Source organism: Clarias gariepinus, chromosome 6 (assembly GCF_024256425.1).
Source record: "Clarias gariepinus isolate MV-2021 ecotype Netherlands chromosome 6, CGAR_prim_01v2, whole genome shotgun sequence".
NCBI lineage: Eukaryota > Metazoa > Chordata > Actinopteri > Siluriformes > Clariidae > Clarias > Clarias gariepinus.
Genome location: NC_071105.1, coordinates 11,485,017 through 11,511,116, shown reverse-complemented (window position 1 = coordinate 11,511,116; position 26,100 = coordinate 11,485,017). Strand labels below are relative to the sequence as shown.

General features: G+C 37.5%; 3 protein-coding genes across 3 annotated transcripts; 1 reads left to right on the top strand and 2 right to left on the bottom strand.

The window, feature by feature from the left end:
• Positions 1-1,982: 1,982 nt before the first annotated feature.
• ttc22 (tetratricopeptide repeat domain 22) lies at positions 1,983-7,798 on the top strand. The gene is made up of 7 exons (XM_053499153.1): positions 1,983-2,567; positions 2,655-2,710; positions 2,850-2,965; positions 3,230-3,348; positions 3,566-3,727; positions 5,486-5,638; positions 6,753-7,798. Exons 1-7 carry the CDS (start codon positions 1,983-1,985, stop codon positions 7,275-7,277), a joined length of 1,716 nt encoding a protein of 571 aa, XP_053355128.1. The 3' UTR covers positions 7,278-7,798.
• Positions 7,799-12,391: 4,593 nt separating this feature from the next.
• ttc4 (tetratricopeptide repeat domain 4) lies at positions 12,392-18,726 on the bottom strand. The gene is made up of 10 exons (XM_053498937.1): positions 18,471-18,726; positions 18,225-18,342; positions 16,862-17,023; positions 15,986-16,063; positions 15,731-15,855; positions 15,418-15,504; positions 15,079-15,335; positions 12,826-12,910; positions 12,603-12,685; positions 12,392-12,506 (listed from the first exon to the last, which is right to left on the bottom strand). The coding sequence occupies exons 1-10, from the start codon at positions 18,579-18,581 to the stop codon at positions 12,404-12,406; spliced, it is 1,209 nt and encodes a 402-aa protein (XP_053354912.1). The 5' UTR covers positions 18,582-18,726; the 3' UTR covers positions 12,392-12,403.
• Positions 18,727-21,421: 2,695 nt separating this feature from the next.
• pars2 (prolyl-tRNA synthetase 2, mitochondrial) lies at positions 21,422-25,935 on the bottom strand. The gene is made up of 3 exons (XM_053497687.1): positions 25,787-25,935; positions 23,252-23,823; positions 21,422-23,163 (listed from the first exon to the last, which is right to left on the bottom strand). Exons 2-3 carry the CDS (start codon positions 23,810-23,812, stop codon positions 22,282-22,284), a joined length of 1,443 nt encoding a protein of 480 aa, XP_053353662.1. The 5' UTR covers positions 23,813-23,823; positions 25,787-25,935; the 3' UTR covers positions 21,422-22,281.
• Positions 25,936-26,100: the final 165 nt, after the last annotated feature.

The window sequence follows — 26,100 nt, the reverse complement described above, 5'->3', positions numbered from 1 at the left end:
GACATGCAAACTCCATGCATAACAGACCCAGGGTGGGAATCGAACTCCGATCCTGGAGGTGCAAGGCCACAGTGTCCTACACCACCATGCCACCCGTGGAATATAGATATATATTGGTCTGTCTTTTCTTCATTCAAGATAATGTAGTATACTGTATGAGGGACCTTTTAAATATAGCAGATTGGTTTAAAGTCCCTTGAATAATGTTATAATATTTAGAGCTTATAAAGGTAGAATAATAAGCTGAAAGCTTCCACTGGTGTTTTAAATGCCATATTTCTTGAAACTCAATTAGACTCTCCTGGTTTAAACTCTCATGAATTACTAATATTATACTCATAAACTTGTACTTACTTGAGAAATTGGTCTATCCAATATGAAAGTAGAGAAGACAGTGAGCAGACAGTAGAGCTCACAGGCCAAAAAGAAAAAGATAATATCATTAAAAGTCTGCAGGTAGCAAAATGGAAAAGTCATCATGGAGGAAAACCGAACAGCAGGGGAAACAGTAATACCTCATTTTAAGATTTTTCATACTTAACTAAACAAAGGGGATCAGCGAGGATTCAATTAATCCAACCTGAAGACAGAGCTTTATGACCAGTTCTGTTCCTTTTGCATTGTTGTCGCATTATAGGGCTATTCACTCTTTATTAAAATTCTGCTTTATTGTAATTTTAGGGATTATGGAAACATTCTGATAAATTATCTTGATGAATTGGTTTGTGTTTTCTATGGGAAATGCCATTTCGGGGTGCTGATTATTCTAGCTTCAGTGCTTTGTTGACCTCTAGTGGTCAGCATGGGAATTGCAAAATAATTTGCAATGACTGCAATCAATCAATATAGGTGCTCTCAATAAATTAGAATATCATCAAAAAGTTAATTTAATTCAATTATTTAATTCAAAAAGTTAACCTCATATAAATTAATATCAAACAGAAATATATATTTTAAGTGTTTATTTCTTTGGCTTACAATTATGATTATGGCTTACAACTTGGGAAAAAAAAAAAAAAATTGTATCTCAGAAAATTAGAATGTTACTTAAGACCAATAAAAAAAATGTAACACAGAATTCTTGTGTTGTGTTGCATTCATGATCATCGATCCACCCCTTTTAGGAACCTCTGCAGTCTAACAGTGCTGGCCAGTGGTGGCCATTTATTTATTCCCATTTTTTACATCCATGGTAGGACCTCTGGTCAGTATTTACACACTACAGGCAAGTAGACAATTAGCCTAATCTGCATGTGAGAATCTTGGACTGTGGGAGGTACCTGGGGTACCCTGAGGAAACACACCAAGCATGGGGAGAACATGCAAACTCAGAGCATGCACACAGACCCCTGGAAGTGCAAGGCGACAGTGCTAACCACTAAGCCACCGCACCGCCTACATTAATAACAGTGGTTGACAGTTCGTGCCTGTGATAAAATCACAGCGTTGTTGTTACTCAGGATAACACTTAAATGTTTTACTAATTACTTCCCTGATGCTTATTCCTTCAATAATTAAAGTGGTTTCTCTGAAAACCCATTATGTTAAACCTGATTACAAAAAGATGCATACTATAAGCAAGCCCTCTTCCTCTGAAATGGCTATTTTACTGTATAAAGTATTTAAGATGCATGAAAAGAGCAAACAATATACTACTCCATTAACTATTCATAACATTTCTTAAAATGGGAAGTATCCTTCAGGATGTTTTGAAACAATTCAACATGGCTGAAGACAAAGCAGGTGTGTCTCCAGACAGGCATTACTGTTCACATACCTGTCTTATCAATTCCTCCGTTCTAACTCCACATTTATTGACTAGTAAGTGCAGCAAACCATTAGTGAAAGAGAAGAGCACTTGTTAAGCCACATCATTCTTTTAACCTCCCCACCCTTCCTTAGCTTCGCCTGGGTAAACCTGTATTTCCTGTTCTTGCTACAACATTACAGTGTTTTTAGTGTCTTGCACTATCAGTATTAGAATGTTTCATGGTGAAGAGACGACCATGGAAGAGAGCACAGAGGACGACCTTGAGTCTCTGATTGAAAGCTTGGATTTCATACCGGGACACTTTCACCTGCCGCTGAACCTAAACATCGAGTCAAGTGGGCCATCCACCCTGCGTCTGCGTGACATACAGATGAAGCGAGAGAACTTACGAGCTGAGCTGGAGCTTGAGATGGGTAGAATGCAGTATGCTGTGCGAAACATGCTGGGCTTGCTAGCTTACCATGTTGATGAGCTGGAAGAAGCTGAGGAGATTTTCCGTAATATCTGCCAGGAGGATCCAGGAAACCTTAATGCTTGGGCCAACCTGGCTCACGTGTATGAGCGGCTCAGACAGGAGAATAAGGAGAGCGAGTGTTTAGAACGTGTAAAAGAACTCATGGATATGGAGACCAGTGAGAGCCCAACAGAGGGCAGGATCAGGGCAGCTTGGTGCCTGACGGAGCAGGCTTTCGCTCAGCTTCATGATGTGGAGATGGAGAGAGAGGAAGACCTGCAGGAACGACTGACCTCTGCCCTCACCCTGTATAACCGAGCTCTCCACTATGGTGGTGACCTGGTGAGACTACATATATTCAAATCTGGTTATTTGTATGTAATAATTTATACAGAAATTCACACATTATCTGCCTGTTGATTTTTTCAGGTACCGCAAGAAGAGAAGTGGAGCTGGTATTTTAAAATGGCAACAATTCACATAAGGTATGCAATTCTCCACATTTAACATAACTGTTAATACCCACTATACCTCATACTATACCTTCACTTTGCTCTATAATAGACAATAAAAAGCTCTTCCAGACATACGAGGCATTCTTTTAAAATTATCTTGACTTTATAGATTATATGGATTTGCCAATTATTCAAAGGATTTGGAAGACGCCAAGCTTGCACACTTTAACAAAGGTCTGACATTGCTAGCGGAGATTCTTAATTCAGACACGACACACCTCAAAGGTAAACATCCACGTCTTATTAACATTTTCACCCACAAAGGCTTTAGCTATTAATTCTGCTATTCACTTTTCAGCTTTTTATTTGGCTTTGCTGCAGCTTCTGCAGGCTTTGAAAGCTTGTTTTGCCTTTTACAAATGGCTTTTATAAGTCAACATGGTTTAGGTGAGAGGTTGACGAGCTGTTAATTAACAGTCCAAAAGTCACAGACCTGCCTGTCTAGTCATTACTGCCTCTTCTTCATACCTCTCTCTTCTCTGTTCTTAGCACTTGCCTGGTGTTACATTGGTCTAATGCTTGAGAGGAAAGACGAGTTCTCCACCGTCCCAATGTCAGTTCATGACTGTGGCCTGTCTGGATCTGAGCCGCTGTCATGCTACGGATCGGTACTGCATGTTAATCCAGAAGATCTATAGATTAGTTGTTAAGGTGTTGAGGAATGTTAGCACTAAATTAGCTACAGTAATTTTGTGGTATAACTAATATTCAGATTGTATTTTATCCCTGATGGCTTGTAGTATATGTTTGATGATAATAACACTACATTCTTACATTAAGACGCTCCGGAAGGAAAAATATTGTCTTCTTTGGATGTGTTTACAGGGAATCAAACTGGCCACAGATGACGCATTTACATTGAATCAGCTAGCCAATGTCTTTTTTCGCTCAGGCAAGCATGAGATGTCAATGGGCATCTGTAACATGGCCTTAAATGTGCTGCCTGATGCAGAGCTAAACTGGAAAGCGTACTGCACTCGAGCTAAGGTATGTACAGCTCCCGAACACCAAACAGTATACTGTAGAAATATAGTCTTCTCCAAAAGTGTCAGAATTTTAATTCATGTGCTTTTGCTATGCATTAAAGACACTTAAATTTGAGATAAAAAAAAAAATAAAAATAATAAAAAAAAAAATATATATATAAAGTATTATATATCAGAATCTTTTTTATTGCACATATTTACATCTAAATGTGTTACACAAATTAGAACATTGCAGCTACTGTATTGTTAGACCCCTCCCATTTTTTAGGTGACTGAAAATATCAATAAACATTTCTGACAGGTGTTTTTTGTTGCCCAGGTGTGACCTTGACTATTTAAACAATTTATAGCTCTGCATTTCTATCCTGGGTTTAACCTGAGTGGACTACATTTTTTGTTAAACGGCATAAACCAACATAAAGACCAGAGAGCTGTCTAGGGCAGAAAAGCAAAGAGGGAAAGTATATAGGGTTCCAGGGGGGGACCTGAAGATCTCAAGCGACTTAGGCCAGAGGCGGGGAACACCCTGGAGGAGGTGCCAATCCATAGCAGGACACACACACATACTGTACAGGCACTCACACACTTATTCACACACTATGGGCAATTTGGGGAAAGCCAATTAGTCCAATCTGCATGTCTTTGGACTGGGAAAAAAAAACCGAGTACTCAGAGGAAACCCACCAAGCACGGTGAGAACATGCAAACATCATGCACAGATAGGCGGGAATCGAACCCAGACCATGGAGGTGCTAACCACTAAGCCACCATGCTGCCTATATACTGTATATAGTAAAAATTAGAAGGCAATTTTTTTTTGCCCGTAGTGTGTGTGAGTGTGTGTGTATTTGTGTATGTGCCCTGCGATGGATTGGCACCCTGTCCAGGGTGTACCCTGCCTCGTGCCCTAGGTCTCCTGGGATAGGCTTTAGGTCGCCGCAATCCTGAATGAAGATGAGAAGATGAGTGACTGAGAGTAGGTCGAACATAGTGGAGTTAGTGCAACCGTTCGCTGATGTCAGTGGATTACTGACGCATCTTATATTATCCTGGCTTGAAATGGGCACTGCATCCAGTGGCTGGGATTTGTGCATTGGCTGGGAATCTGTCCATTAAATCCTACCATTAAACCCACCATTACAACACCAATGCCCAGATATGCAACCAAATTTTAAGTGTTATTAACTTTAAAAGTAGTAAAATCTGGTACAATACATTCACTCATCTAACAATTGGATGTTTTCTCTCAAAATATAAAATTTTCCAAGGTAACCAAATTTTTATTTTTTGTAAACAACAGTGGAATTCTGATCTAAACTGAATATCTTCACTGTAAAAAAAAAAAAAAAAAAAAAAAAACATAATTCACTTTCCCATTCCAATACTTTCAAAGTGGAAAGTGATCTTTCTTACACATAATCTATTATTGTGTTGCTGCATCAACAGTTTAAGCATGAAAGCTAACAAAAGTTCAGTTTATAAATGGTATTTGTTGCTGGAGGTTCTTGCCATGCAAAGAAAACATTCATATTCACATTAAAGTAAGAAAGTTGGTACATACTGTATCATCAGGGGAAAAAATACAGTTAAATTCATGTGAAATCACTTACAGGTTGCAGTGTAGGTTTAAGAAAATATAAGAGGTTATTGAAATTACTCTTAGATTATAAATCGATCTTCTTTCATTTTTAAGCATTCTGCAAGTCCAAGCAATCAGTTAAAAAAATTGGCTAATAGCTGTTTCGTATTCTCTCTCCAGCTTAAAATCGCAAGCTTTGTGAAGGCCTTGGACCAAGCTAAGTTGGGGCTGAGTGGGATTCCTGATCGTCAGGACTTGAGAGATGCCCGAGCTGACCTTGAGCGGGTGCTGAGTGTTCAGCCTTGTCTCAGTACTCACCTGGAGATGGGACAGGTGAGATAAGATGCCTTCATGCTCAGCATAATAGTGCATGCCATGTTAGTATGAACCTGAGTGACACATAATATCACTATGCATTGTTGTTCAGAAGAGGATGGGTTTCCTTTTCGAGTTTAATTCCTCTTTTTCTCATGTCGTCTTGGCGAGTTTTTCCTTGCCAATCTCACTTGCAGCTTACTCCTAACAGATATAAAGCTGAATTCATATCCATATGGACTTCTGTAAAGCTGCTTTGTGAAAATTGTTTATTACTGTCTATTGTTAAAAGTAGTACATAATAAAAAGTATTGAGTTGAACTTTACAGAGTGGTCCAAATTCAATTCAATTTCAATTCAAATTTATTTATATAGCACTTTTAACAATGGTCATTGTCTCAAAACAGCTTTACAATGTATGGATCATTAGGCAAAAAAATGTATTTATAAGTATAAATTTGCTCAAAAATGGCATATCTTCCTCCTTTAGTGCAACAATTGTTCTGGACCAATCCCTACAAGTTTTTGACTTCAGCTGACCTGTAGGCTACTGTAGGTCTTGCAACTGAAATAAAAAGAAAAATATCATATTTTACAGTATATAATGGAAGATGCCAGTGGATCCAGAATGTTGGGCCATCCTTTTACAGTAAAGGAGCAATTACCAGTCCTGTCGAGTATAATTGGCCTAAATTTACAACATATATATGTACTGCTGATTTATTTTGTACTCATGCTCATGTTTATAAAGGGCAATCAGCAATAAAGTGCAGTGTGTTCACAAGACAGCTGATTTATATTTAATGGCACCCACTATTCTCCATAAAAAGTAAAGCTTAGAAAGAATTTAAAATAGAAAATATGAAATCTAATTGTTCAAAGATTGTCTCCATAATTCACAAAATTTGTATCAAGGTTCAGATTATTGAGCATGCTTACTGTATACGAAAACTCACATTTCAAACATTTTCTGTAGTAACTGGATCCTTCTAAGTACCACATTTTATTGGTAAATGCTTCTGTAAACAATTTATGAATACATTTACATTATTACATTAAATATTAAAAATGTTACGAACCTTTAATATATTTAAAAATGTACAACTCTTCCATCACACCTATCTTTTGTCAGGTCTACTACTACATGGGTGTGGATGCCGTGAAGGAGAGTATAATGGTGGATGAGATGGCAGTGAATCAGGCTTTGGTCAGCCTGGCACAGGCCCTGAAGTGCCCACTGGGTTCCTCTCTGCCAGAACTACAGCTCCTCCGTGGCCGCTGCTTGCTGCTGAAAGGAGAAGAGGAGAATGCCATCGACTGCTTTAGACAATCGCTCGAGCTAGAACGACCTGGAAGCTGTGAGCAGCAGGCACTGCACTTTCTGCTAGAGGCTCTGTTGACCATCTTCACCAAAAGCACAGGGGACATGTCTCACATTTTTTCCCAATTGGAGGACTGTGTAAAGCAGGCTGAGGAGAGACATGGCATTGACACAGTCCGGGCAGAGCTTAGGCTGTTATGCAGGACATATACTGACGAAGTGGCAGAGCTGTCAAGGGAAATGGTCAAGAGAGGGAAGCTGGGAATGGTGAAGAGACTGCTGAAGAGCATACAGCCCCAGGATAAACTACCTCTGGGCAGATCTCTGTCTGTGTAGGAGGAAGATGATGAAGAGGACCTGTAAGCATTGGACAACCTGGGACTGAATTATACCTTATGTAAATGCTTTGTGAAGGGATTTTCAAGGGCTTTCCTGGACTGCTCAGTCATTTCAAATATAATGGTTACTATTACTGTTGAAAAAAAGCAGTAATTTAACAAATTTACCAGATTAAAAGAAGAACAAAAACATTCCTGTTATTGCAACACAATGAAACAGTGACATTCTAAGTTTTAAAGGGGAGTATTTGCTGTATGTGCATTTTTCCACCTTCTTATTCAAGAATGTGGTTAAATCTTTTTCTTATAAACAATACACTGATGAAAATAAATAAATAGAGTCACAGGTTACTGGTATGCTTTATGAATAAATATAAAGAAATTAGCTTAATTTTAAAAAAAAGTTGCTGGAGGATACTAAATACTAAATTCAAAATGTAACTATTATGTGTATATATAAAAGAAAATATCATCACAACACATCAAAATAACACAAGATCATGCAGTATTTGCAGAGCTTTAATAAGTCAAATAAAACAAAATGAAATTAATTTGTTAAGAAATCGTGTTAATGTTTTGGCTATATAACATTAAGGAATCAGTATGTGGTGAAATAACCCTGATTTGCAATTACAGCTCTCATGTGTTTGGCTCTCCACCAGATATTCCCATTGCTGTTGGGTAACTTTATACCACTCTTCTTGTAAAAAAGCTCAGCTTTGCTTAATGGTTTGTGGACTATTCATATTCCTCTATGACATTCCACAATTTTTCTGGAATAAAATGCAGTTGTCACTTTTTTTTTACAGAGCTATTCCACACAGCCTATATAAGACAATTTTTTAATTAATTATTTTTTTATTAATTAAATAAAAAAATTAATCGATTAAATTATATATTTTTTTACCCTAATTTTTTTATTTAACAAGACCTAAAGCTGTTATATGTAAAGTTTTCTGTACAGAGACAAATATGGGTTTCTGGTGACTTGCTGACATGTTAGGCTGGAATTTTAAATGAGAAAGAAAAACAGAGCTTGTATGGGACAACAGTTTATAGCTGTTTTAATATATATAATAAAAGGAGGGGGCATGCTCTTAGACATTCCACAACAAAAAAGCATGATGTCATTCACTAACACACTAAAACATATTAATTAACAAATCATTATGGTTTTACACTTTTAGGAGGATGTTGTAATGGGTCATAAGAAAATAATCAATGATGAGGCAGTGTGTTACCATCAAATTAGAAGCAGAGTTACAACCCCAAAGTTGATAATTTTTCTATAACAGCACACACTGTTGTGTTTAATTCTTTATACTTTAAAAGTGAATTGCGGTCACTAGTCACATTTATAAAAAATCTTTATTTTATTTTAATGATTATTTTATATTTATTATATTGCCAAAAAGAATTCCCTCACACTTTAAAATCATCGAATTCAGGTGTTTCAATCACTTCCATGGTTACAGGTGTACGAAATCAAGCACCTATGCATGCCGGCCGCTTCTACAAACGTTTGTGAAAGACTGGGTGGCTCTCAGGAGCTCAGTAACCTCCAGCCTGGTATTGTGATAGGTTGCCACCTGTGCAGTCAATCCAGTCATGAAATTTCCTCACTACTAAATATTCCACAGTCAAGTGGTGTTGTATCAAAGTGGAAGCGATTGGGAATGACAGTAACTCACCTAAGAAGTGTTAGGCCATGGGAAAAATCACAGAGCGGGGTCAGCGGATGCTGTGACATATAGTGCAGAGGTCACCAACTTTCTGCAGGGTCAATAACTACAGACCTGCTAAGACTCCTGCAGTGGTGTAAAGCACGCCACCACTGGACTCGAGAACAGTGGAGACGAGTTTTTCTGGAGTGACAAATCACGATTCTCTGTCTGGCAATCGGATGGATGAGACAGACTTTGGCAGTTAGCGCACCAGTGCACAAACAAGGTCCATAAGGACATAGATGAGTGATTTCGGTGTAGAAGAACTTGACCGGCCTCCACAGAGTACTGACCTCAGTCTGAAAGAACACCTTCACAAATGTGCTTCTGGAAGAATGGGCAAAAATTCCCATTAACACACTTGTAAACCTTTTGGAAAGCCTTCTCAAAAGACTTGAAGCTGTTATATACTCAGCAAAAAAAGAAACGTCCCTTTTTCAGGACTGTGTATTTCAACAATAATGTTGTAAAAATCAAAATAACTTTACAGATCTTTATTGTAAAGGGTTTAAACAATGTTTTCATTGCATGTTCAATTAACCATAATCAATTAATTAACATGCACCTGTGGAATGGTCGTTAGGACCTTAACAGCTTACAGAAAGTAGGCATTTAAAGTCACAGTTCTAAAAACGCAGGACACTAAAGAGACTTGTCTACCGACTGTGAAAAACACCCAAAGAAAGATGCCCAGGGTCCCTGCTCATCTGCGTGAACGTGCATTAGGCATGCTGCAGGGAGGCATGAGGACTGCTGATGTGGCTAGGGCAATAAATCGCCATGTCCGCACTGTGAGACGCCTAAGACAGCGCTACAGGGAGACAGGAAGGACAGCTGATCCTCCCCGCAGTGGAACAACACCAGCACAGGATCGGTACATCCGAATATCACACCTGCATGACAGGTACAGGATGGCCACAACAAATGCCCGAGTCACACCAGGAACACACAATCCCTCCATCAGTGCTCAGACTGTCCGCAATAGGCAGTCCATGAGGAGGAGATGCACTGCAGTACTTCAAGCAGCTGGTGACCACACCAGATACTGACCAGTACTTTTGATTTTGAGCCTCCCTTCATTCAGGGACAGATTGGGAAACATTTTTAGTTTATGTCTTATGGTGTTGACTCTTTTAGTGTTCAAACAAATATTCACACATTAAGTTTACTGAAAGTAAAAACAGTTGAAAGTCAGAGAACGTTTCTTTTTTTGCTGAGTATAGCTGTAAAGGGGGCGGGGCCAACATCATATTAAACCCTATGGATTTAAAATTGGATGTTACTCAAGTTCATATGCATGTGAAGGCAGGCGAGCAAATACTTTTGGCAATATAGTGTATAATTTGGATCCTAAAACATATTTTGGTCAGGGTTGAAAAATGTGTGATGTTACTTTTATTGTTATTATTACACTGCTTGACTAGAAGAAAAGTCAGCATTTCAAAAGGGCCAGAAATCACAGGTAAGTTTTATAGTGAAAACAATACCATTTGCACACAACCTGACGAGAATTAACAGAATTGGGACTAAATAGCTGTATGGACATAAAACCAATTATGAGTAAGACTCAACTGAAATAAAGTATTCAATTTGCTAGGAAGCATAAATATTAGAAAGCAATGGAAAAAAGGTCATGTGGTCTGATGAGTCCATAGTGATGAGCGCGGTCACGATGAGGAGAGAAGCGCATGAAGCGACGTACTCAACAGGCAACATGGCCAGTGGTCAGGTCTTGACTCAGCAACCTCATAGGGCAATAAAATTGAGTTATATGATGACATGAATGTACTCAGTGATAAGGTTATCACATCCATATGATAACCTTTTTTTTTCTTCTGTGATGGCATGGACATATTCCAGGACTCTAATTGTATAGGAGTTGTTCTATGAGGATGAGAAATAATTTTCACACATGGCCTGGCCACCACATTGAACATCATAGTATTCACACAAAATATTGTGTGTGAGAGACATTTTCTGACAGGCAGTGTATTTAAATTGTGTATGCAGTGTATCCTAAGCAGTAACTTTGTATAACAATAACAGACCACTGGGTATTTGCCTCAGCAGTTTTAACTGTCACTTTAAGTTAAAAAATAAATATAATTTCTACACATGAAATTATCCTTGCTGCTAGATGGATACCCATATCACGCCATTTGCTCTTATTATTACAAGATAAAAGTAAAAATTCATGATGCTCAGAGGGAACCTGCATTTGCAAAGCTTTCACTGTTACATCATTTGCACAGAGGTTGGAATAATAAATGTTTACTAAACGTAATATCTATGTGATCTGTAATGACAAGGAGATAATTAGTCTTATTAAATCACTGCTATTTTACAGACTTGACATAGACTAATTAGATCTAATCAAATACTTTGTTGCCTAGCAACGGGCCACTTCAAATAAAAAAAAATAAAAAAAACTTTTTTATTGTGTCTGCATAAATCTTTTCCATTACCATGTAAACATTCTACAAGACAACAGCAATACTATATAACTGCTTAAATTACATATAGTTTGTATACATAATGCACACATTCTTTATATATACATTACTCTCTAACAATGCACTGTGTGGCTGCAACCTCAGAAGATGAGTTTAATAACAGAGTTGGAACAAAATGTGGACCAAAATGCGTTTTTGGAAACAGGTTCAATTAATCAAAACAATTACCACTGATGATAGTCAAGGAGTAACTATTTTAAAATGGACAATATTACGTCCATCCTCTTAAAATTATATTGATTAGAAATAAAGTAGGATGTGGATTTACATGCTCAAATCAGGTAATAAGAACATAACATTTTTATATAAACTTTAGGTATAGCTTCTTATCTTTTCTAATAAATCCCACCTTCTGCATAAATGCCCCTTCGTCTGCCAAAGACACAGTTTAATAATCAGTAATGGAAGCTAAATCTAGATCCCAGATACTTGTCAAGTCAAAATGTAACTCCCATGTAGGACAAAAGTGCCAAAAGTATATAATTATTCCAATAAGAAAGAAACAATCAGATCAAATGTCTCATTCCAATTGAAAATTCATTGTGATCCGGCTGAATCCGGTCAGACGGTACTGGCTGAGGAGTTTACAGTACATGATACGTTTTTATTCTGATTGGGCTATTATTCCAATTATTATTGAAATATTAGTATCTATGTAAACACACCTGGCAATTACATAACATTTTTTTTTACATATAGATGTTTATGTAGGTGAATTAAACTGTGAATAAGTGACCCACTGATTATTAACATGAATCTGACCTCTGGCAAAAGTATAACGTGATCTCAATCATCAGCAGTTACTTACTGTAACTCATACACAAAGTAAAACCACAATTATATTAGGTGTTGAATGACCAATACACTCAGTGTCCTTTAATTATCTTTCATTTCAGTTTATGGATTTTCTTTCCTGATAAAAATTGTTTACAGAATGGCGACCCTTTTACCAACATGATAAAGCTTGGAGTTCCTGCCTTCACAGAACACCTAAACAAAGAGTTGAAGAAAATCATCAGAATAGCAGATGCTACATTCCTTTTAAGAAATGATTCAATTTGACAAGTCTTGAAATATGGAAATTACCCTGGACTCTGAAGGACCTTCAGAAGAGTCGTCTCCAAGTCTACTTCATAAAGGTGCCCCTTCTCATGGTCTTCGCAAAACAGCTATAACGACATGTTCATTATGAAAACCAGGATGTGTCTCAAAAATTACACAAACATTAAATGCAAAAAAAAATAAAAAATAAAAATCATGCTATACTGGATTTAAGATTGATTTGGGTTGAACAGGACTCCGCTCTGACCTGGAGATTTTGTGGCTGATATTTTCTATCCGTGTCCCATGGAGGAAGCTCCTCTCCAAACATGACTGCTAAGTGATCTATAAAGCTGAACAACACACAAAAGACGCAATATTAAATGACCAGGTGACTATAACATGCACACATATAGTACAGTCCAAAAATGGGTCTTGTAGCAATAACCATACAGTGGGGAAATGGGTATTTGATCCCCTACAGATTTTCTAAGTTTGCCCACTTACAAAGAAATGAAGGGTCTATCATTTTTATCACAGGTTTATGGTAAAGGATTGAGACAGAATATCAACCAAAAATCCAGAAAAAGCACATGATACAAATGTTTTAATGTAATAAATTAAGTTGCATTTCTATAAGGGAAATAACTATTTGATCCCCTACCAACCAACAATAATTCTGACCCTCACAGACTGGTTATGTGCCCTTGTGGTACACATATTAATTTAAAAAGGTGCTCCAAACATCAATGTGTATGTGTATAAAAGCCACCTGTCCACAAAATCTCTATCTTCTATTCAAACCTCACCACTATCGGCAAGACCAAAGAGCTGTCAAAGCGTCAGGAACGTCAGGAACAAGATTTTAGACCTGCACAAGGCTGAAATGGGCTACAAGACCATCAGCTAGAAGCTTGGTGAGAAGGAGACAACTGCTGGAGCGATTATTTACAAATGGAAGAAATAGAAAGGAACCATTAATGGCCCTGTATGCAAGATTTCACCTCATGGAGTAAGAATAATCATGAGAAAAATGAGGGGCCAGCCCAGGACTACACAGGAGGAGCTTGTGAATGATCTCAAGGCAGTTGGGACCAGAGTCACCAAACAAACCATTGGTAACACAATACGCCTGCATGGATTGAAATACTTCAGCGCAGCAAGGCTTCCCTTCCTCAAGAAGACACATGTACAGGTTTGCCAATGAACAGAGAACGATTGAGAAACTGCTGTGGTCAGATGAGACCAAAGGTACAGATTGACTTTGCTGCACTGAGGGGCCAATGGATGAGGCCATATGTTGTAAACTTTTGGATAATAACCTCCTGATGATGGGTTGTGGATGGGTCTTCCAGCATGAAAGCCAAGGCAACTAAGAAGTGGCTCAAGAATAAGCACATTAAAGTCATGGAGTGGTCTAGCCAATCTTTAGACTTTAATCCAACAGAAAATCTACGGAGAGAGCTGTAACTTCGAGTTGCCCAGCAACAGGCAAGAAACCTTAAACATTTAGAGAAAACCTGTAAAGAATAGTGGATCAAAATGCTTTCCAAGATGTGTGCAAATCTGGTAATCAACTACAAGAAACGTCTTCCCACTGTGCTTTCCAGCAAGGGTTTCTCTACCAAGTGCTAAGTCATGTTTTGCTTGGGGATCAAATACTTATTTCCCTCATTAAAATGCAACTTAATTCATAACATTTCTATCATGTGCTTTTTCTGGATTTTTGGTTGATATTCTGTCTCAATCCTTTACCATAAACCTGTGATAAAAATTATACACCCTTCATTTTTTTGTAAGTGGGTAAACTTAGAAAATCTGTAGAGGATCAAATACTTATTTCCCCCACTGTATGTATTTTATTACAGGAATAAAATGACAGAACCTAATTAATGACAGCGTGACTTGGCATGAAGTCGCCCTGAAGTGGATTATTTTTCTATAACAGCACATCCTAAAGTGTCTTATTCCTCTAATGTGACAATGATTAGTTATATATCTAATGAAACTCCTTTCCTGGTATCATTTCTCATTTAGAGAAGCTTTCTTTATTTCTCTTACTTTAAGTTAATTATACAAAAATGTTATCCGCGTCCATAAAGACAATATAAACTAAATAGATGTCTCATAAATAACTAGTAAAACCTCTAGTACCTAGCATCAACAAGTATCCATTATTTTCTCTGTTGCATAACACTCATTAATATACTGTATTTATTTATAATATTAAATCGTGAACGGTGTCCGAGACAAACATTCCTGAAAGATTTGATACTATAGAAACAGTAAGAAGAGAACTTATTTGGACCAACCAGATCTGAGAACTAAACAGTGCAATACATAACTTATAAGTATACTTTTTAATATTTTTTATGAATCCGTTAGGCCATTTGATATTGCATTACAAATGCTTCTGCTGCTCCAAGAAAACAGGACCAAGCATTTCTGATTAATAATAATGAGCTGTGATCAAATTAGTAAAGTAATACAACTAATTGACGACAAAGCAATAAATGCAGACCTGGAGTTCTCACAGAAGGCTGAGATGAAGTCGGTCTGTCTGTGCTCAGGGTAAAGGAAGAGGACAGGCCAGTGGAGGGCGCCCTGCTCATCCAGGTACACCTGTGCTCCTGTGACTTCCTGAGAGCTCAGTCCATCCAGACTCAACTCTGCCATGGCTGCTGTGGATCCTTCATCACCGTCGTCATCATCATCCTCTTCACTGTCAGAGCCCTTGTGAGGAGTCTTCTCGGGCTTTAAAAGCCTAATGCCACGCTCCTGGTCCAAACAGCATCTCAATCAGGTTCTACTTTTGGAAGGTGATTGGTGCTGAAAGTACGCATGTGATAGAAGGCATTACCTTAATGGCAGCTAACAGGGCTCCTCTCTCAGTCTGCTGCTTTTTCTCTTTAGCTTTAGCCTTTCTGGCATCTCGCTCTGCTGCCCTCTGGAACAAGACACTTATTAGTATAAATACTAATGACAATAATACTATAATTGCAATTACAATATACAAATATAATAATAATAATAATACTATCATAGATTAAATTATGCATAGGTATTGAGGTAGGACAGTAAATTAACATATGGTACCCGTTTAACTGATTTACAGGGTGGTTATTTTATTTACGTGCATCTTTTATATAGCTGCCAGTCCAAGTTCTGTCTACCTTCTGCTTGTCTGCAGAGGCTCTGAGCTCCTGCAGTTTCTTATCAGTAGGCTGAACCCTCAGGCCTTCATCACACCACTGCAATGCATCTGCATAATTACGCAGCTCCATACAGCACTGGGCTCCTGTACAGGCACGAACACAAACACAGTACAATCCACACACAATGTTATTTTATTACTAGTAAGGCACCAGTTTATATTTATCAGAAACCTGACATTATATTAATTAGGATTTATTGCTCCTACTATTCACCTCTGATGATGGCTTTAATGTGGCCCGGTTTCAGTTTCCGTGCAGCGGAAGCATCATTCAAAGCTGATCGCATATTTCCTACAGAAGGTGGAAAAAAAAATTACAAATCCAAAGTGTGTTATGAATGCAGTTCATTAATGTGCATTATTGCTGCTATATATAATTTAGTAATCCTCTATAAAAAAACTAAATGTAATTTTCATTTTTGCTCATATCAGTGTTGAGGCAAAGAAATCAAATCAATATGAAGACAGGTGACAAATTAAAGGGGAAAAATGGCTGTGTTACGCAATGGGACATTTGTTTTCATCCACACATCCCCAACAGACCAACCATTTTGTCCTGACAGAAATAGTTCCCTTCAGGAATAGTCTCATCCATAACGACCACATCCTCTATTTACGGTTTACAAATGTTCACTAATTGGTGCAATTTAGATAAAAAATTATTTAAATCATATGCTATGAATAACAATCTTTAAACTGTGCACATTCATACATTACAGTGGGGCAAAAAAGTATTTAGTCAGCCACCAATTGTGTTAAGTTTTCCCACTTAAAAAGATGAGAGAAGCCTGTAATTTCCATCATAGGTATACCTCAACTATGAGAGAGAAAATAAGAAAAGAAAAATCCAGAAAATCACATTTTAGGATTTTAAAAGAATTTATTTAATTGAAATAATAAGATAATTGAAATAAAAATTTCAGTTTTAGCTGTAGGATCCATGTCAAAACACAATGAGGTGTACTGGTGGACTGTAGTAACTCAACAGTTTACTATGTCATTTTTTTCATATTGTTTTCCCCTAAATTTGTCCAAAACTGTTGCTTACTCCAGTGTCACACAAGACCAAGATGAAGAGAAATATCCTTACCTAAATAGAAGTGGGCTGCAGCACGATTGGTATAAAGAATAGTGTTTAGATCCGAGTCGGCAGAGTTCTTTTTCAGGCCCGCTGTGTAGGACACTATAGCTTTCTTATAATTCTTTTCCTTAAAGTACTCATTGCCCTCATCCTTTAGACTCTTTGCTTGCTCTGTAGGAGAAGAAGGACAGGTAGATTAAGGAAAATGTTTTAAGGTATACTAAATACACTCTAAGTAACACCTACAAGGTGGCATCAAAATGTTTTGAGACTAGTGTGTTACCACATCTGGCATTTTATCAAAAACAGCAATTTAGAACAAAGAGTGAACGTGAAATTGTACATGAAACTGCGAAATCTCAAATCTCATGTACGTTTGACATGATTCTGCAAGTTTACCGCAATGCTCCAATTAGTCGGGCGAGGTGTCGTGAGACAACGAAAGATCAGGAAGACCTTCAATGAGCTCAACCCCTAAAAATTTCCAAACCATTCAGCAACTTGTGAATGATGATCATCAAAGAACTATCTACAACATTGCTGCCACTGTCGGTGGGTGACAGGGAACAGTCCAGGCAATGCTCCTGTGTGATTTGAACATGCGCCGTGTTACTGCTAGGTCCGTGCCCAGGCTGCTGACCCCCAGGAGCAAAAGGACCATCGCATTGAAGTCTGTCATGACCTCCATCAGTGTTCTGTGGATGACCGGTCCCTCATGTACAGGATCATGACCGGTGACAAAAACATTTATAGGTATGACCATGAGTTGAAGCAACAGTCTTCACAGTGGAAGAGCCCATCATCTCCACAACCTATAAAGGCTGGGCAGGTCTATACTGTAGCTCGACCAAGTGCATTCTTATCATCCTTTTTCGAAATCCACGACATTGTGCTTCAAGAAATCGTACCAAGGGGTCAGACCATTAACAGCTAAATCTATGTACTGCCAGGTTTTAAGGCGTCTGAGGACAAATGGCAAAAAACAGCGCTTGTAAACTTGAGCTTGAGATTTTGATAATCTCAAAATCTTTTGATACCACCTCGTACAACAACTTAGACACTGTATATAGGCGATATTCTCCTATGTACTGCAAAACCAAAAGTCAATTTGGGGAAAGTCAAAGGAGTGAGGGAAAAAAAGTGTATAAAAGGTATTAAGCGTGTTGTTACTTGTGAGGTAGTGATTCTCAACCCTGGTCCTTTAAATTATCATTTAATTAACAGCCTTTTCTGATCTGAAGTAGGAGTGTCAGGGAAACAGTCAAATGTACAGGAGAGGGGCTTCTCCAGCACACTGGTTTAACAGATACTGTAGATGTTTAATCAGGTCCAGGCTTTTACTTTTGACTCTGCAGTGAGGAATCTCTCATACCCTCAGGTGGTCGGTCATCATCATGTATAATGGACTGGAGACAGGCGAGATCAGGGTGCTTGACTGGGTCTATGTCCTCTGGAGCAGACTTCATGAACATAGGCACTTTATCAAACTCCTAGGATGTAACATTACAACACAGTTTACTGGGTTTCTGACTACAACTGTTAATATAACAAACCAGTTAATAACACATGAAGGTATTATAATGTTTATTAATCAGTTTGCAGGCTGATCCATTCTTACCTCTTCCCAGTTGTTTTCACTGAACGCATTTTGGTATTTATGAGTCTTAAATTTCTCCATAAACTCGTCCATGCCATCATCGCTTTCCTCGTCACGGGCCTGTGAAGCCATCGCTTTTATCTTCTAAATATACTGTATTTTTATGACAAGAGCCTTATTTGATTTTCCACATCACACCTGGACTTTAATTCACTCTCAGACAGGAACCACACTCCTGTAGCGCTGTACAGTTAGTAAACACACGTGCCGTGCACTACTTCCGGGATTTGACGTCACTCTAAAACGAGTGAGATTACGAACCTGCTGATCGTGTTTATCGCCACCCTGTGGTCCGGAGTATATTAAGAACAATCCCCCAAAAGAATTTTTCTTATCCATTAGATAATTGGAAAAAATAACGTGCTTCAGTAAGCAAAAGAACCATGTTAGCTGCTAACGTCAACTGTAAAGAATTCCATTTACAAAAATATATATATTACAGGAATTATGTCATAATTTTGCCTCAAAATCTAATAAATATGGCATCCTGATCTCATAATTATGACTTAATATCTCATAATTATGAGAACCTGATCTCATATCAATTATGATTTAATAACTCACAATTATAGCTTACCAAGTCATAATTATAATTTACTAACTCATAGTTATAACTTACTATCTCATAGTTATGAGATCCTTATCTCATAATTATGACAGTATTTCATAATTATGACTTACTAACTCATAATTATGAGATAAGGGGGAGCAGTTTGTGGCAGTGGGCCATTTTAGCACATGACTTCCGAAACAAAAGTTACTGCATCCTTTTGCTCAGATGCGCGGCTTATTGGGAATGTAGCACCTATCTTATTATTTAGCTTGATGATTGTACACTAGGTAAATTAAATATTATTAATCACATTTTTTGAAAGCCCATCAATTGCGCCATTAATACACATGCCATATGGTTTGAGTTTATCAATTTAATAATTTTTGTTTCCATGATGCTTTCCACATTGGTTTAGCTGAAGGTCTAAATGTGCTCTCCTCCTGAACAATCCTAAGCATTTTCAATACCTGTGCAGTGTTCCCATATTAATGATAATATCTCCCAGTATCAGGATCTTACAATTATGGGATATTAAGTCATAATTCTGTGATCAGGATTTTGTTTCCTGTGAATGCAATGCGCTTCTGTACTAGAGCAAGGGCTCTCAAACCTGTTAAACCTACTGATGTTACGGTACTTCTCTTCTTGGTAACACCAATAATAGTAGTACAGATTTACAAAACATTACAAAACTATTTACAAAACAATTCCATGTGTAAGACCCCATGGTTTTCAATTATGTTAAAATCGATTAATTATCAGATGTAATCAATTTTAATATCTAACTTTTTTAAGTTCTAATGAGTAACACCAATGATGGACTTAAAAGCTTCACATAAACATGCAAAATAAATGATGATATTTCTAAACAAATGAAGCGAGACATCTGACATTTTGCTTTTGACCTCTGACGCAGAAACAAATTCAAACTGTCAAGTGTATTTCAAAATAAATCTATTTTGTGTAACAATAACATTAATAATGTAGTTTTGGGCCGCGACCCTGAATTCAGGATAAAGCGGTATAGATGATGAGTGAGTGAGTGAGTGATGTAATTTGGGGCAACATATTTATTTCATGTTATTACTGTAATTATAATCTATTAATAAATTGATTTACAATAAATAAGTTTCACTTATTTTACAAAATGTTTTCATTTATTTAATGAAAAAACATCTTTAGATGGTCACTTTGATGTATGATTGTAGTGAGAAAACATTTCTTTGAACTTAAAAAAAAAGGCTACAATGAAATATTGAACATTAAAGTAAGAAAACTTATTTCATGATTGAAAGTACATACTATATTTTCTGAACATATAGAAGTAATGTGTCTGTTATGTAAATTTAAATGATTTTAACATCAGCAAAACTAAATGGCCACATTTCCCACCATTTTTGTAAAATGATTAATTAAATGTTATTTATAGATTTTTCTTAATTATTGATTCTATTATTACATTTTTAAAATAGACACAGCATATTAGATCTGTGTTGACTTTGACACTTGGACCAGTGACTGTAACAATAATTTAGTTGGGATGGGATTTCCATAATACATAATAATAATAATAATAATAATAATAATCATATATACATATTTTTTTTTTTTATCTTGACCATGTGGCTTTGCTTTAGAGACCCTCGTTGTTCCTGGACTTGAAAAGCACTGTATTTAATTGGCAGTTCACGATAGGGCTGCACGAAAAGAAAAAAACATACATACACGCAGTCTCATTTCTGAATGATGTCGATTCACTTGCATGTATTTCCCATCATTCAGATCACGCTTCATTTACATGTTGTATTATTTACTTGATGACAATCCCAGATTGTCGTATCAGTCTCACTCATTGGTCATACACACACACACACACACACAGTGCAACACAATACACTATTCATTATCACATGCGTTAGTTTATATTATGTTTATCGTCATACAGTAAATGCCTTATACACGCACACACACTTATAACTCAAATATACTCTACTGTCCAAACAGAGACACACAGAGCCCCTCAAATTCTATATTTTAAGATAAAAACTGAAGCATTTTAAGCCATAAAACCTTTGACAACAATACATTTTACACTGTAAACTAACTATGTATTTAATTACAAACTACCTAACAAACTCTGTAACATTTACCTTATACAGATAATAATAATAATAATAATATAATATATATATAACTAATGCATGCAACGATAAAGTACTATAGATGGCAGTGTCCAAAAAACACAGGCGCTATTAATTAGCTATTTTTATTTATTATTGTTCAAGTTTTATTTATGTCCAAAATATGAGAGAATCGTGATCAGGATTCCCCTGGAGAATACAGTAAGTCATGATTCACATGCAGCCCTAGTACACAAGTCTAGTGTATGATAGTGTATGATGACTCAACAAAACATATTAATGGATTTCCCAGAAGTGATGAGCCATAATAAAAGTCAAATAAAATATCTTAAAAAAAATCATTTATATTTCTTGTTGTTCTAGATATGCTGTATTATTGCACATTATTGGCAGCTATAAAAAGCTCTGTAACATTATTTTGACCAAACAAACTGTAACACTGTGAGAAAACTGATAAACGTCCGAATTTGTCCAAAAATCCAGTTAGTGAGAAGGTTATAGATTGATGACGCATCAAGAGCCACTGTATAACATTGTGTAATCCTTCATACACATCATATTCAGAGTATACAGTATTCAATCCAGATTACCTACTGTAGATAGAATTAGAAAGAATTAACAAGTTGTTTGGAGAGAGAAATAAGTAACGTTAATAACAATAATAAATGTAATCGAGAAAGAAAATAGTGGTTAGAATTATAATTACAGCTGTTTTTAGGTAATTTTTAGTAATCATTACATAAAATACAAAGTGTAGTTTGCCTAAATGTGTTCTCTGAGCACTTATGTTTAAAGAAATTTAATAAAATGTATTCAAATATCTAAAAACAAAACTATAAAAATACAAGCTTAAGCAGAAGTATGAACAGAGCAGCTTTATTAAAACAAGGTCATTATCAGTGAGAATAGGAAGGACTTTATTTGACACCGACACCCGACAACTCTCAGTATTACAGTAAATTCTCCCTCATGTTACACTCACACCAACGTAGCTTCAATATATTAAATTATAGTTACTTATGTATCTTTCCAACATGATCAACCTGTTCTTGAACCTGGACGGTTGTGAGTCCGTGTGTTAGATTGTCTCGACTCTCGTCAAAAAGTCCACCAAGGCGTCTTTACTGAGAAACATGGTCTCGCCACTGTGCTGACATACCACCTCAAACACAGGCTGGTCCTCCGTGGCCTTATGCCCAACCACCACCACATACGGGTAGCCCAGCACGTTAGCGTCTTTTAGTCGCTTCCCAATGGTCAGCTGGGTTCTGTCATCCAGAACGACCTCCCCTTTCAGATTTGGTAAACTGTTTCCTAAGCTTTGGGCGAGCCCCTCTGCCAAGTGGATGGCTTCAGCGGCTTTGCTGCCTTTTTTAGGGGGCAGGATGCACACTTGATAAGGGGCGATAAGCCCGGGCCAGCGTATGGACTCCTCAGACGAGAGCACCTCAATGGACGCAGCTAGGATGCGATTAACTCCGAGGCCAAAACAGCCCATCTCTGTTACCAAAGGCTTGTTCTGAGCATTAACAAACGTAGCATTAAACACTTTGGAATATTTTGTTCCAAGATAGAAGGTATGTCCCAGTTCAATGCCTTTTGACTCAGTGAGGCGAGGCGTGTGGCACTGAGGGCAGTCAGTCTGATCCGGCTCTACGGTTTCGACGTTAGCGGAGAAGCCGCAATTCCTGCACATGAGCAGACGGTCTTCACCTATATCAGCCGGGAGATGAAACTCATGCGAGAGCGTTCCTCCGATATTGCCTGTAGCAGCCTGCACCTGTACCCACCTCAGACCGAGACGGTCAAACAGCCGAGAGTAGGCGTGGCACACAGAGTGGTAGGTGTGGAGAGCAGCTTCCTCACTGATGTCGAATGAGTACATGTCCTTCATGTAGAACTCTCGGCCTCGAAGCAATCCAAACTTCGGCTTCTGCTCATCGCGGAATTTCCGCGTGACCTGCGAAAAATCAAAACTGTACATGACCATGTCGATAAATCATGTCTACATGAAGTATAACAAAGAAACTCTGTTCTGTAACGGGTACCTGGTAAAGCAGCAGTGGCAGCTGTTTATAAGACAACGTGCTCTGGGATGCCAGCAGCTCTGTGACCGCCTCCTCGTGCGTTGGACCGAGACAGTACTCTGCATTGTGTCGATCGCGCAGCCTAAACATCTCCTTTCCCATGAGTTCCCAGCGGCCGCTCCTCTTCCAGAGCTCGGCTCCACACAGAGCTGGCATGTCGACTTTCTGCCCACCAATGGCCTGCATTTCCTCATCAATGAGCCTCACCAGCTTCTCCATGGAGCGCAGGGCAGCAGGAAGGTAGTAGAAGCAGCCTGGGTTGGAGCTATAAATGAGACCAGCTTGCAGCATCAGCCTCTGGCTGCGGCACGTCATGTCGCCCGTATCCTGGCCTTCACGCAGGTTCGAAGGCTGAAAGAGCCGTGACACCAGAGGTGTCGGAATGGCTGGTTTGGAGGAAACACGATTCGAGCACTGCGTCTCTTGTGGATGGCAGTGGTGACTCCTCCTGAACGCTTTGCTCAGCGATCTGGGCAGCAGGACACATGGTTTCCAGCGACAGAGACGCATCACCACCTCCATTGCAAAGGCGTCTGTCAGGAGATGTATAAAGGGAAACAAATAAGGAAAATATTTGCCTTTCAAATATTAAAAAGAAATCTGGGATTGTCATCAAGTAAGTAATAGAACATGTATAAATCCTGTTTCTTGTTCAAATGAATCTTCTTCTGTGCTCTCTAAATGAGAATGGTATTTCCTATCTGTAGATTGAATTGATGTAGATTATATAAAGTCATACTTTACTGTCAAACAACTAAGATGGAACATTGAGGATCTAAAGATTAATCCAGTGTTCTGAATGAGCTCTGGTGAATTTCTGATTTTAACTCCACTCAAATTAAACATTATTTTATAATTTTGCAAATACAATACAAAGAACAACGGCAATAATAATACAATAACAAGAAGTAAAGAAATACATCAGTAATCAGAACTAAGCAGAGAGTATGTTGCAAATTCCATCAGGATCAGGTTTGGATGCACCTTCTTATTTATTTATTTTCTTTATTCTAGAACAATATTGGAGATGTCAAACCTCTCAATTAACACATTCGACATTAGATAATTAAGTAACACCAACAAACAACACTTATTTTAAGACAAAAAGATCAGCTGTTCTGGAATAGTTCTTGTAAGAACAGTATTGTGTTAAATGCATTTGCAAAAACCCACAAGCACCATGATGAAGCTGTCTCTCATAAAGATCTTCCCAGAAAAGCAAGTTCAAAACCTACTTCTGCTGCAGAAGAGAAGTTCATTTAAAAATCACTAATTAACAAACAGCACCTCAGATTAAAGCCGTTATGAAGGTTTTACAGAGCAGAAGTAGCAGATACATCTCAATATCAACTGTTTAAAGGAGATTATGGCATATTTTGAGTGCCTTCAGCATTATTGAACATCATAAAATTATAAATATTGTAGACCAAACATACTGTATATATATTTGATAATAGCCTACAATATTTATCATGTTACATGGCACATAATATATACATAAACAGATTTACCAGACAGAAAGTAATAAAAATCAGGAAGGACCATGGAATTAGAAGGTTTGTCCAAACTTTTAAATGATTGATAGATATCTTAATAGATTATTATTATTATTATAATTATTAAATGGACTTTCTGTGCTTGTGACTTGCTTTCTGCTGATCTCCTTAGTCCCATATCGACACCCTACAGATTACATATAGTTTATACTCAAGTGTTGCAGTTGTGTTGGTCAATAATCTGACCTGGACTCCAGGTGACTCTTGCTGTTATATTAAAGTGTCTTCACAGCACACTTGTTAACATGATACTCTTCCTGCACATACACATGTATTTAATCCCACTGTTCTCTACCTTTACTTTTTATTGAAAATCCATTCAGTGATGTATCAGCATTCTGAATCATTATACAGTATTTATAAAATCGTGGTCTAAAAAAAAAAACTGATACATTGTGATACTTAAAGAATCGACATGTACAGTAGGTATCGTGATATATCGTATCGCCTGGTCTCTGGTGATTTCTGTCCCTACTGTACACTGTAATGATCTACAAGTTCACAATCTTATGTCTCTTATTAGAGCTTTCTCTTTGTGTCTTTGTCTCTCAAAAGTTCTTTCATGTTTTCATGTTTTCCCTCACCACTGTATCCTCTGCTTAAACATCTGGATTACTATACCAGCTGCACTGACATCTGGATTTCTATACAGCTGCACTGTTATATCAGTGCACAGTTTCTATGTGAATTCAAATAGCCTCATGCTACAGTACCTACACCCCAAGGTCAGCAAATAATAAGATTAAATGAAATATTTTCTGTCCTAACTTATTCTCAGCGTTAAAATGAAATGACTCTACACATCAGTCCAGTGTAACAGCTAATTACATAATACACTGTGTACAACTTAAGGCCTGCTTTTATATCTCGTGAGGTGGATAGTAAAGCTGCTAACGGTGAAGAGAAAGTAAACCAGCAACACAACATTAAACCAACTTACCGTGTAAAATGATGATAATAATAACAACAACAATAATAATGATAATGAAAAAAAAGTACAGCTGCTATTTATCTGCACTGACTATAAGAAAAAATGACATTTTCAGGAAATCGTGCCAAGGTTTATTTAAACTCTGAATACATGACAGCATGGACGGCACACATGCTGTATTCCAATCCTCTTACCACTACCTTTACATGTACACTATATGGGGTATAAACCAGAGGCTTTTACAACCTATCTAGAGCACTTCATATTATTTTGAAGTAAAGCCGCTTTCTTCGCGTGTGTTTTTCTGTAGCGGGTGTGCAGCT